The 11,781-nt window shown below is 43.8% G+C and overlaps 1 protein-coding gene across 1 annotated transcript in view; it reads left to right on the forward strand.

Annotated features, from left to right (window-relative positions):
• Positions 1 to 1,173: 1,173 nt before the first annotated feature.
• PDGFA (platelet derived growth factor subunit A) overlaps positions 1,174 to 11,781 on the forward strand; it is a 30,369-nt gene continuing 19,761 nt past the window's right edge. The window contains exons 1-3 of the mRNA XM_031056567.1: positions 1,174 to 1,252; positions 5,878 to 5,982; positions 8,005 to 8,192. Of these exons, the coding sequence (XP_030912427.1) occupies positions 1,174 to 1,252; positions 5,878 to 5,982; positions 8,005 to 8,192 (372 nt within the window). The remainder of the gene's footprint in view (positions 1,253 to 5,877; positions 5,983 to 8,004; positions 8,193 to 11,781) is intronic.

Raw genomic sequence — 11,781 nt, forward strand, 5'->3', positions numbered from 1 at the left:
GTTCACGTGGCTCCATTGCAAGTGAATCAGGCAGACAAGTGGGGCAATGGCAGGAGCTGAATAAATGGGTAGATGTAGCGAAGAAATTTATTTCAGAAAATAATTATTTATCTCATGGCAAATATGAACTGGAGGATGCAAGACCAAAAATGGAGAAGGTCAGCCACAAGTTTACCCGTTTCATTTTGCTGTTTTCTTGCAATTTGTCAGTTTAGAAACCATTAGAGAAACAAGAGACATAAATATTTTACTATCTCACTGTGAAACAGTAATTCCTTAAGACATGAACTCAAACAATATTAAAAAATAAAACCAAAATATTCAGCCTTTTACTCGGTTCTTGCTTATGTGAGTGCTGCTTTTGCCTGTGTGCTAAGCTGTGCTCTGAGCTACTCATGGTTGGGTTCTCATGGAGTAACCCTGCTTTACTACCCACAGTTGCTTTTCCTGGGCACAGTCCTGCAGACTTTACTGTCATGAGTAATTCTTACTAAAGGCTTATCAGAGTGACTAATTGAGTATTGAAATTGCTGTGCTTTCCTCAGTAAACAGAATCAGGCCTGTTTACTATATTTAGTATTAGCTTGAATTAGCAAATCAAATGTTTTCTCGTTGTCCCTGGTAAGATGATATTTCTGAAATTTATTTCCTTAGGGCTGCAATTACCTTTAGGGAACAGCCAGTTCAGTGAGGGCTTGTACAGTAGGTATATTTCACTTTTATAGCATGTACTCAGTTTCAGCTGAGGCTCAGAACAAAATCACTCCAGTGACTATTCTCTCCCTCGTTTTATGCATGGTATTGCCAGTCCTTCTGCATGTGAGTAGCCCTGTTTAAACTCGGTGGGTGGACTTGAGAATTAAGAATGATCTTGTAGGCTAAGAGATTGCAGGATCAGGCATGCATGAAGAAAATGTCTGATATTCCTGAGTAACAAGGCAGAATCTGTGGAAAAAGAAGGAAGAACAGTCATTTTCTCTCCTGCAATGCAAAACATATATTTTTAATTGGAAAAGTAAGTTTTGGAAGTCAGAGTGGGCAGGTTTTTCTTCTATTCTGACAGATTTGGTCTCTATATTGTAGCGCAGAGATGACTGATAACCCCCTTCATAAAATTAGAAACCACACCCCCAGACCATCTGGCATATTACTTAAAGAAAAACACTACCCAACATGGAGCTTATCATTGTATTCAAAAAAGAAAATCCAGGCCAGTTTGTCAGAGCCCAGTTCTGCGTGTCCAACTCAGAGGGTAAAGGCAGCATGAAAATTCTCTATTCCTATAAGGAAACAGGGTCTTGTATTAATTTGCTGCAATTGGGATCCAGAGGCAGTGACAGAATTGCATTGGCATGAAGGAGAGCAGAGTCTGACCCTGTTTAAAGGAGAAAGCATGCACAGTCCCAGGAAGTAGGCAGCTCTAGTGTGCAGAGTACAGTTTTACTACGAGCAGACTAAATCCCCAGAACGGGGGCATTTCCTCTGCTCTGCTTGTGGAGCTCTCTCTGGCTCGGCAGCGTGGTTTTTCTCCTCGTGCTTCACCTCTCCCATCTGTCCTGTGGGAGGTAGAGTTCATTTCATCACCTATTATGTTTGCCTCCCGCTGGGAACAGATTTTTCCCCAAGTCATCTGCCTGCATGGGGAGAGGCAGGGCTGAGTGTGCCTCTTTGCGCGGGTTAAGGGCATCCACCAGGGTCACCTTAGGCCATGTGAATTTAACGGCCTGTGATTAAGAACTAGCAGAGCAGCTTTTGTTAAGTGGAGAAACGTTCTAAATTAACTGTATACTTCCATGGAAAAAGTGTTGGGCTGCTGCAGAGCTCAGTCTTTTGGAAAATGAGCTCTTGACTTTGTGGGTTTTGGTGTGGTGCTCAGTGAAGGATGTTACAGTGCAGTGTTTTGGCTTCTCTTGGCACCTCTTACACATCATGAGAGGCATCTTCCGTGTGTGGCCTGTGTTCTTCCTGAGACAGATGAGGGAATATTCCTCCTCCTTTACAGTTGGTTGAGCACATCTAGGTAAAGGAAAAAAAACCAAATCAACCTAAACAAAACAGGATTTTGTGAGCTGCTACTTATATTTCCTTTAAGAGATCAAAGTTGAAAACTTTATGACATCTATCTCTGCAGTTGGATGTCAGAAGGGCAAATTTTGCATCAGCCAAAAAGAAGATCAAAACAACCAAACTGATGTTGCCATGGGCTTTCTGGCTCTAGGAACGATTGTGAGACAGATCATTTCAGCTTATTGTACCTTACATTGAATTCCCGAAAAAAAAGAGATTATAAGAATTTCCTAAACTGCTGCTGTTGGTACTAGAAGTCTTGGATCTGTACTTTCTGGATGTGCAAAGTGAAATTGAGAAGGATTTGCATTAAGACTGGATGTGTTGGGGGTTGTACCTCACATAAAATAGTTTGGTCAGAAGATGGAAATTCAAAAGTATAAATTAATAAATAGAAAATAGCAGTAAACTTAGGATGCTTTCTACATGCTTCTTGAGTAAAAAGAGTTATCATGTATTGGCAGAATGTCACAGAAACTCTGTGATTTATATTCCATGACCCAGTGGAAAATTGCCAATCTGACAAAAAAGAACAATTTCAGTTATACTAATGGATTGGACCAAGGCTAATTGCAAGAGTTTTTATGCCCATCATTGATATGTTGTCAGTACATAAAAGATTACCAAGAAATTTCTTGATCAGCTGCCATGAAAACATTTTTTTATTATTAAAACATTAAAAGAAAGCTGCACTAATCTGGCTCTGTGCAGCATCCTCCATCTTCACTTGGTGATGAGCGGTGTTTGAGTTCTAAACTAAGAACCACCCATTTCTAGGCTTTCTGCTGTAAGCCTCATTTTGTGAGGCGCTAAGCACCCATAAACCCACATTTCCTTTGCTAAGAGCTTATCCTCACCCTGCAACTAATTCAGTACATTGGGGGAAAAACTGATACATATTAAGTATCACCCTTCCTTAAAGTCAAACTAGAGAGTATTCTTTGTAGCATCATGGTTTTAATGAAACAAAAGGAAGTCTTCTGGCCACACATTCAGAGCCAAGTGTGAGTTTCAAAGCTGACTTGGTGATTTTTCACTCCTGCTTGGGTAACACTCCTGTTGACTTAAACATTGCTTGAAGTGCATTGATTTTCCCATTGACTTCACTGGGAAATGGAATTCCTTCCAAATGCCTGTGGAAATCAGGGGGATCACTTAAGTGCCTTCAGCATTGTAGTGTCTTCTGGCTCCAGCCATGCCCCATGATTCTGTTTATTAAACCAAACTTGGATGGTGTGTTGGTGGAAATAATACAATTTGTGTTAGATAACACATTGAGGTTTGACTGGAGCTTGTTCTGCTGAGCTGGCTGTGTAGATCTCTTTTTGCAGCCCTCACAGAGAGACCTGAACTTAGGAACTGCTATACATGCTTAAGATATGTAGTGAGACAGTGAGGTACTATATAAGCCAGAGGCCTTCTTCACCTTAGAAATCATCTTATAAGCAACACATCTCCTCAAGGTGTCATTTTGCTTTATAAACATGGTGATGGAAAAAGGCTGATTGCAGCTGAGTCGAGCAATTATGTGTAAGCACAGGACTTAACACACTGGTTAGCTGATCATACCAGTCCTTTGGTTCTTACCAGCTTCTTTCAAGGAGGCAGCAAGGAATCCTTCATGCTAGGAGGGAGCTGTGCCAGCATTGCTGAGAGTGGGATTAGGAGCCATGGCCCAGCCCTGCTGTAGTGCTGGCATCCCTGCCAGCTTCCCTTTCCAGCCTGATGCCTGTGCCCACCAAGCAGTTGGGATTAGAGGCATTACTTTTGTGTTTAATCTCCTTTTAAACACTGTTTGCTTGTGCACAGACATGCTTCTTGCTCCCAGCCTAGCTTGGATCTCAGGCTGAGCAGAATTCATGCTGCTTTCAAGTATCACTTCATTGCCTCAAATTGAGGGAGAGGTTGTGACAGCTTGAAGCTGCCAGAAAGGAGGTCAGTATTAAGGTGTTGGGTGGCTGAGTGCTAGGAAACAGAAGAGGGCTGGAGGCACATCAGAACGGATCCTCATTTTGCATAACACCATTTGGGATCAGGTGGATGGCCTGGTGCCATTGGAATGGGATGTGGGAGACCTGGCTCCACTCCCCAGCTCAGTTGCAAACTTCCTGTGGGATCTCTGGCAAGCCATTTTATTTATACCACTGATGAGTTTTCTGGAGTATGGGGTGCAATAAAAGCAGAAATAATACCCTTTAGTCATTGCTGTGTTACATTACTGGACTGGAACTGCAAATAAGGCCCAATACCAGCTAATTAGTCAGGTTCCAAAATTTCCCATCGAAATCTAGGGGAAACAAATATCATAGATAGGAACTAGGAGCCAATTTCTTTGGATAAATTGAGAGTAATGACTAATTTCATACAAGGATCTGTTCAGCTGATAAAGGAGAATAGGCAGGACCAGTGGGTGATCCAGGCACTACCTCTTGGACCTCCGATTCTGTTTTCTCTTAGCTACTTACAGTAGTATTTTCCAAGAAGATAAACCCTGGGATGCAGAACTCTTTCTAAGGTGCTGAAGATTTTTCTGTCTTCCTGCCTCACCTGGCTGTACAGGTGATTTCACAAGCTGCATGTTCCTTAGGGCACAATTTCTTGGAGGGAGGAGAAAAGGAGTTGGTTGTTTTGTGGAGCAGAGCCTTATGATGTGTGTTACTAATAAAGCTGAGATTAAAACACGTTCCAGAGACAGACAGCTGTGTGTACAGAACAAACTGGAAGCAGGGAGTGTGACAGTGCAAAAGATGGGAGTGTAGGGTGTTGGTAGCTTGCAGAGAGGGTAATTGAGTACTATGTAATACACTTTTGCATGTTTTTAGAGCATGTCATAGTTTTCTTAGGAGCCAGCAGTGAAACACTGAAATTCTGCAGTGATGTTCCAGAGGACACTCCAAGCAGCAGAGTGCTAAACCCCTTAGTTTGGGTGTCCTGGGGTGTGTGCAGTTCTCTGTTTGGTTCCTTCTTCCTCATCCCCTGTTTGCAGACTGTGCTTGTGGTTTTCAGACCCCACGGCATGGGACACGACCTGAACTGCTTCACTTAACAAACCCAAATATTTGGAGCAGTTATTTTGTTGTTTTTTATGATAAATGAAATGCCAAGTTTTCCATCTTTGCTTTTTCTCATGGCCCTTTAACCCATGTGGTAGGCTTATTTAGGGAACAAGACAAGCCTGGATGCAGTCCCAGAGTTTGCAGTAGCTTCAGATGCCCCTCCAAAGGTTAGGATACTTCACAGGGGATTTGTTCTGCAACAGAGAGGCTAAAAGGAAACCCATGCTAGTTACTTTTTGCTTTTGATTCTGCCCTAGTACTGCCCTGAAACTCAAGTCACAGAAAATTTACAGAGGCAGCATTGTTGCTGTTGGGTCAAATACCATATTTTCTACTTTTGCCTCATACCAGAACTTCAAAATGTTTGCAAGAAACATTACACATGCAGGAATATTGTTCCTATTTCTACACCTTTCCAGTAAGAAAAGCCGTATTATGCCTTCCACATAAAAATGCAACTGTTTTACTTTAGATATGGTTCTGTGCCACAGTGTGTGCACTGTTTCTGGGGGCTTTCAATAAAATGGATATTGGAATTAAATTGTGCATGCTTATACATGATATTCAGTGTCTGTGTCTTTCTTCCCTGCCTTATGCCCTTGCAATTGCATTAACAGGAGTTACATTAGACTGATTGTAGCAGGATTTGGTCTTGTGCCTATGAACAGCACAGATTTGTACCTGTGGAACAGCACTGTAGTGACATTGGTGCACATAACATACCTGAGATTTAACATTTTGTTTCCTGTTCTAGGATATGATGATGTTTCAGAAGCAAACTTGAGATCTTACAGTGTTCATTCTGCAAAACATGTGCAAGACAACCGTCCTGTGCCCATTCGCAGAAAAAGAAGCGTTGGTAAGAAACAAGCTATTTGTACTTTGGGAGTGAAAGCAGAGGGGGTGCCTTTGGTCAGCCAAGCAGGACATTTCACTGGAAAAATGTGACATGCACAAAGGAAAAAAAGGGCCATTTCTAGCTTCTGCCTTTCTTTTTGCACAAAACGAGCCATTGCCTGAGAAGCTGTCTTCTGGAGGATGTCCATAGGAGACAGACATGCACAAATTCTTTACATTCACTTTCTTGTTGCAGCATGTTGGAAAGCTAGACCTCGGTTAGAAAATGCTGTGATATTCAATGTATAATTCATAGTGTGGGGAACAACTACAGCAGTGTGCTTTAAAAAACATCAACAGTTGGTAGAGTTTTCAGTACAGAAGCTCCACAAAAGGAAACAGCTTGACTCTTTATTCACAAGAAAAATACAGTTTATCCCAAAAATTAAAAGCCATTGATGGAAACGCTGGGGCATTGATTTCCGTCACTGTGTAGTGCCCAGGCATGTTTACAGGGGATTTTATCCTTATTAATGATGAGGATGCAAAAAATCCCAAATAAAAATTAAAAAAGGGACGTGCAAATAGGATTTATGTGCAGTGCTTGTTCATCTGATTAGCTGTGAGTGCTCCACCACTCCACTGGCCTGTGGAAAACATCCCTGGTGCTGTCCCTAGTGGGTAATTCGGTGTGTTTGTCCTTGGAGCTGTGGTGGCAGGCAGAGCTAGCCCAGCTTGCTGTCAGCAGGGATTTGCAGTGTGAGTTGGCAGCGCTTTGGCTGCCTGGGGAGAGCAGTGGTGCTGGAGCAGCCGGCGACGTTGGCACCTCACCCTGCAAGGTGCTGGGTGCCTCTCCACCACAGGCACTGGGAACTGGGTGTGCTCAATAACTTGTGGGAGTTGCCAGCGATCTTGCAGGGTTGCATCTGTTAATTTTCTTGAGTTCATGGCACTGGGGGCTGAGTGTAAGGGTTTTCACGCTATTTAGTCTATTGAGACGCATCTTTCAAAGCTAAGCCTAGATTTCCATGTTGCAGGCACAGGCTAGGCCTGAGTTTCTTGTGCTTAAGAACTAAGTGAAGAAGTGCAGGCAGTGTTCCAGTTCCCTGACACATCTAACCCAAACCTATCACAAGCTTCCACTGTAAGGCAAAAAAAAAAAATCCCAGCTGTCTTTGGAGAACTTATCAGCAAACAACTTGTCCCTGAAATTGCTATTTTTTTCTGGACTGTTTTGAAATATCATCTTGACTTCTTTAACAGTTCCTAGGTTGATGATGATACATGGTTTGGGTCATGGCAACATCACACAGTAGTACAGAGCTACTCTCTATAATCCTAAACAAGCTCACCTTACCTGAGCCCACCAGGATATTGGTTTAACTGCAGGTTTTTCCATCATGCTGCTCTGGTGGTTTTGCATCATTCAAGAAATAACAAATTAAATAAAACCCACCATCTACAAAGCTTTGATGACTGCAGGAAAAATAGCAGTTGCCCTTTGGAATGGTGAATAAACAAGACTCCCTGATGTGGGGATGTTAAAGTTCTGGAAGTGGAAAACCAAGTCATGAAAGTTTCAAGCTGGTGCAGGTTGTTTCCCAGCTGTGCAAATTGGATATGATACAGATAATCCTCAATTTATCTTCTGAGGCAGTGTTTACCAGGTGTTGCATGTTTGTGTGATGGTATTTATGTGAAGAGGTGCTGGAAAGCAACAGCTGCTGTTGCACAGTGACTCTGAGGCTGTACTAGGGGGTCATTGAATGTGGAGGAGCTCCTGGCTTGCTTGTCACTTCCAGAGCCAGGATTGCCTTATCTCATGGCATGTGCTCCAGGCTGTGGCAGGAGCCAGGCCACTGGAAACCCTCATTGTAGGGCTGGGCTTTGGGAGCGAGTCAAGCTTCTCCCCAGGGTAAGAGCACAGCTCAGCTGTGAGCACACAGCTCTCAGCACTGGCTCGCCAGTGACCAGTGGGGACTGGGAGCAGTGGCTTGATCCCCGTGGGGGCTCACCTGGGGCTGTGACTCTCCTGTGCCCACAGAGGAGGCCATCCCGGCGGTGTGCAAGACACGGACGGTGATCTACGAGATACCTCGGAGCCAGATCGACCCCACCTCGGCCAACTTCCTGATATGGCCGCCCTGCGTGGAGGTGAAGCGCTGCACCGGCTGCTGCAACACCAGCAGCGTCAAGTGCCAGCCCTCCCGGATACACCACAGGAGTGTCAAGGTGAGCAGGGGCTGCAGTTTCCTCTGCAGCCTGGAAACTCCCCTTACCCCTGTGCCTGTGTGACCCAAATCTCTGCTGTCCATCCTCGCATAGAATGCCCCTCTCCGCGGTCATTGGAAAATCTTGGGTTTGGATTTGGTTTTCACAGGATTCCCTTTAGGTTTTCTCTTTCTCTTTTTTTTTTCTTTTTCTTTTTTGGCAATGAAAATAAAGTTGATCATGCCTTTCCCATGATCTCGCACAGTACAGATCTTAAAGTTAAGAAGATAAAATGACTCAAGGGGCAATGGACTTAAAAAAATAAATAAATCACAGTATGGAATGCTGTTTTCTTAATTAAATATTATGCAGCCTAAATTGGGCTTTTATATTTGACAACATAACACTTTTGATCTGAAAAAATGTGTTTCAAATTATCTTACCCCAGGGATAGAAGACTCAACAGCTTCACGCTGTATTTACTCATTAGACAAAATCCCTATTGCAACTTTCCAGTAAATATTACGTGAAATATTTATGTTCATTTGGCTTCACTCTGTTCTAATTTTTATCAGTATTTAAACAAGTACTGTTGATCTACATCTGTGTGTAGGAGATTAGACTTACACTTAGCATTCATATTGTGAAGACTCTGAGTTCTTGTTGCCCTGAACTTCTTAAGAGCAGAATTAAAATAAATCCCACCACATTCTTGAATGTAAAATTGCTCAGCACAACACACTGATTGCTGCACTTGCAATGGATTTCTTGAGAAAAGTGCTGTTCACTTAGTGCTTTACATCCCAAAACAAAAATAAGGCACCTAAGCCGTTTCATTGTTTTTCATACTCTGTTTTTCATACATGCAAACGTGTCTGGGCAGAATTTCTTTTTCTTTTCTGTTTCTGAACATCTGAGAACAATGTTTTTGTATCCAAATAAGCTGGAGAAACATCTGAGATTCCCTCAGTGTTCCCAAAAATAATCATATTTTACACTTGCTTGCTGCCTTGCCTTTGTGGGATACGCTTTGCCGAAACAATTAAAAATTATGTAAAAATTGGGATCAATAATTACTTGGGAGCGAGAACAAAGTGGGGAGATTGAAGGACTACAATTGTAAACCTTTCTGAATAGGAGCTAAACAGCAAAGTGCCTCAGGGCTGTGATATTTAGTGCTGTTGCCTTTGGGTTTGATGCAACGTCCCCTTGATTTTGTGTAGCAGCAAACGTACAGAGCAGCTGGATGTGCTCAGCAAAGAGCTGAGATGTGTGATGAACTTGCTGTTGGTACCTGTGTGTGATACTGAACAATACTGTGAGACTGTGCTTCTCTCCTACCCCTGAGGGATAGGGGAGATGACAGATGAGACAGAGGGTCTTGGCTGTCCCCCTGCTGCTGGGACAGCCAGTTTTCCCTAAGAGCTGCAAACTCCCAGCAGCAGCTTTGCAGGATGGCACTGCTGGGGCTGCTTCCCCAGCACACCACCACGTTGAAGGAATTTTAGTCTCTCAGCCCCTTGTAGTGCTTTTAGATTTGCATTCATTTTAGTAGGGCACAAGCTAAAAGTAGGCTCAGCTGAGCAGCTGCTTTTCGTGGCTGTGTAAATATATTGCCACCAGCAATATCAATATACATCAGCCAGCTTTGGAGGACATTTTTTTTTTCCAAGCTCCAAGACTGCTCCAAACAGTCATTAAGTAGCAGGGGAAAAAAAGGACAAGAGGTCAAGCAGGAACAGGATGTTCATTGTAAAGGTTGTAGGCTGACCCCACTGTAACACCAGAACTCTTAGAACAGAATCCATATTTATGCCCTCCAGAGTCAGATCCCCTTGTAGCTTTGATGTAATTGATGGTTTTCTGAGCCTTTTGCCAATCCTAAGTTTAGAGCTGAATGTCTGCTCATGCCATTAAGTAGCTGGCTCAGAGCGAGGGTCCCTGGAAAGGTGGGAGCGGTTTTGGAGAGCCTTCTCAGCTGCTCTGCATTGGAAAGCCAGCTTGTGTTTTCCCCTGATGTCAGACTGCATAAAAGCTCTCTTTTGATGGAACATTGAAAAGGCTTTCCCCTCTTCCTCCTCATTGACAAGGTAGTGAGATCATAGCTGGCCCATTCACACTAGAAAAATGTTCATCCAGAAAGGTCAGCAAGTGGGTTTGCATCATCCAACAGGCCAAAGCAAAGGGTGTTTTCTTTGTCTCACTGAGGGCCACTGTAGTCAAGGTTAAGAGACGGCTGGGGCAGTGTGGGAGGAGCAGTGGAGGTGCTTGTGTTGGGGCGTTTCATTCCTGGGACATGATTCAAAGGCTGGAGGGTTTAGGGATGTCCTTTCTTCGTCTTCACTGAGCTCTCATCAGTGAAATACCATTAATGTGGAATTGAAGCTGTAGGGATGCTCCAAGCCAGGGGGGTTGGTGGAACAGGTCCCCTGAAATGGGTCTTGTGAGGTTTCCCTTTCATGGGGTGGGTTTCTTTAGTGCAAGGTGGGTTTGCCCTGCATGGTGACAGTGAGCCCATGAGAGCACTGGCCCTAAAGACATCTCTATTCAGCAAGCTGCACCTGCACAGCCCTGCAGAACTCAGACTGAGGTGGAGAGGCTGGCTGGGAGCTGCTCTTTGATGGGAAGGAAAGGATTCTATTTCTCTCCTCATAGAGCAATGGTGACAAGGATGGGACTGTTAGGGGTGTTGGTGTCTGTTACAGAGAGATTTTCTCCTCTGTGTGCAAAAGCATTTCAGTAACATCTGCAGATCCTGTTGCTTCTGTCCAGTGAGTTCAAGTACTTAGCAAGTACCAGACCATAATTTATTTGGGGGTTCTGAACAAGGGTCTTCCCAAGAGGCTTTTTGAGCATGGTGTTATTCTTGGTGGGTTTGGTCACAGAAGCAGAAAAGCATTAATATTATGGAGCAAATCCTGCCTATACTACTAATTTTGAATAGCCAAGCTGAGCAATATGATTGTTCGCAGCAATGCTCATATGCAAATTAAAAAAACAAGAGCTAAATTACTCCATCTCCCCCAGCTTTGCCTCAGGTTGGCCTTGAGCAGAAGCCTTCCCAGTTTCAGCCATTTCTGCATATTTGATGTTGATCTGATCTGGGGAATCTTAACCTGGTATATTTAGAGTACATTATTTTAGAGTACATTAATGTGAGGGTGAGGTGCAGAGAAAAGGAGCTGGACAGGAGGGAATGCAGGAGCAGCTCCTCAGCTGTCACTGGAGGGTTGGTCAGAGGTTGGAAAAAATGCTAGAGTTCAGGATAAACTGTTCAGCAGAGCTACCGAGCCTCAGAGAGGGTTGAAAAGGCCTTGCAGAACACATGGGGTGTGTAGGTGAAATGGCTGTATGTCACATTTGCAGGTTCAATAACCTTTTTCTTCTGCCTTTGGGATAAGCAGCACTTGGATTGAGCTGTGACTTAACTGCAATTGCAGGCAGGACCAGGTATCAAAGGTCAGATTAGGAATGGGAGAAGCAAAGGGAACCCTGACAGAGGTGAAGGCGGAAAAGCAGCGAGGTGCCCTTGGAGCATGGGAAGCCCTGTCAGCCTGGCAGGATCTGGCTGCTCTGCTCAGGGACACAGAGACCCCACAGAGGCATTCCT

The sequence above is a fragment of the Geospiza fortis genome, unplaced genomic scaffold (assembly GCF_000277835.1).
Source record: "Geospiza fortis unplaced genomic scaffold, GeoFor_1.0 scaffold237, whole genome shotgun sequence".
Lineage (NCBI taxonomy): Eukaryota > Metazoa > Chordata > Aves > Passeriformes > Thraupidae > Geospiza > Geospiza fortis.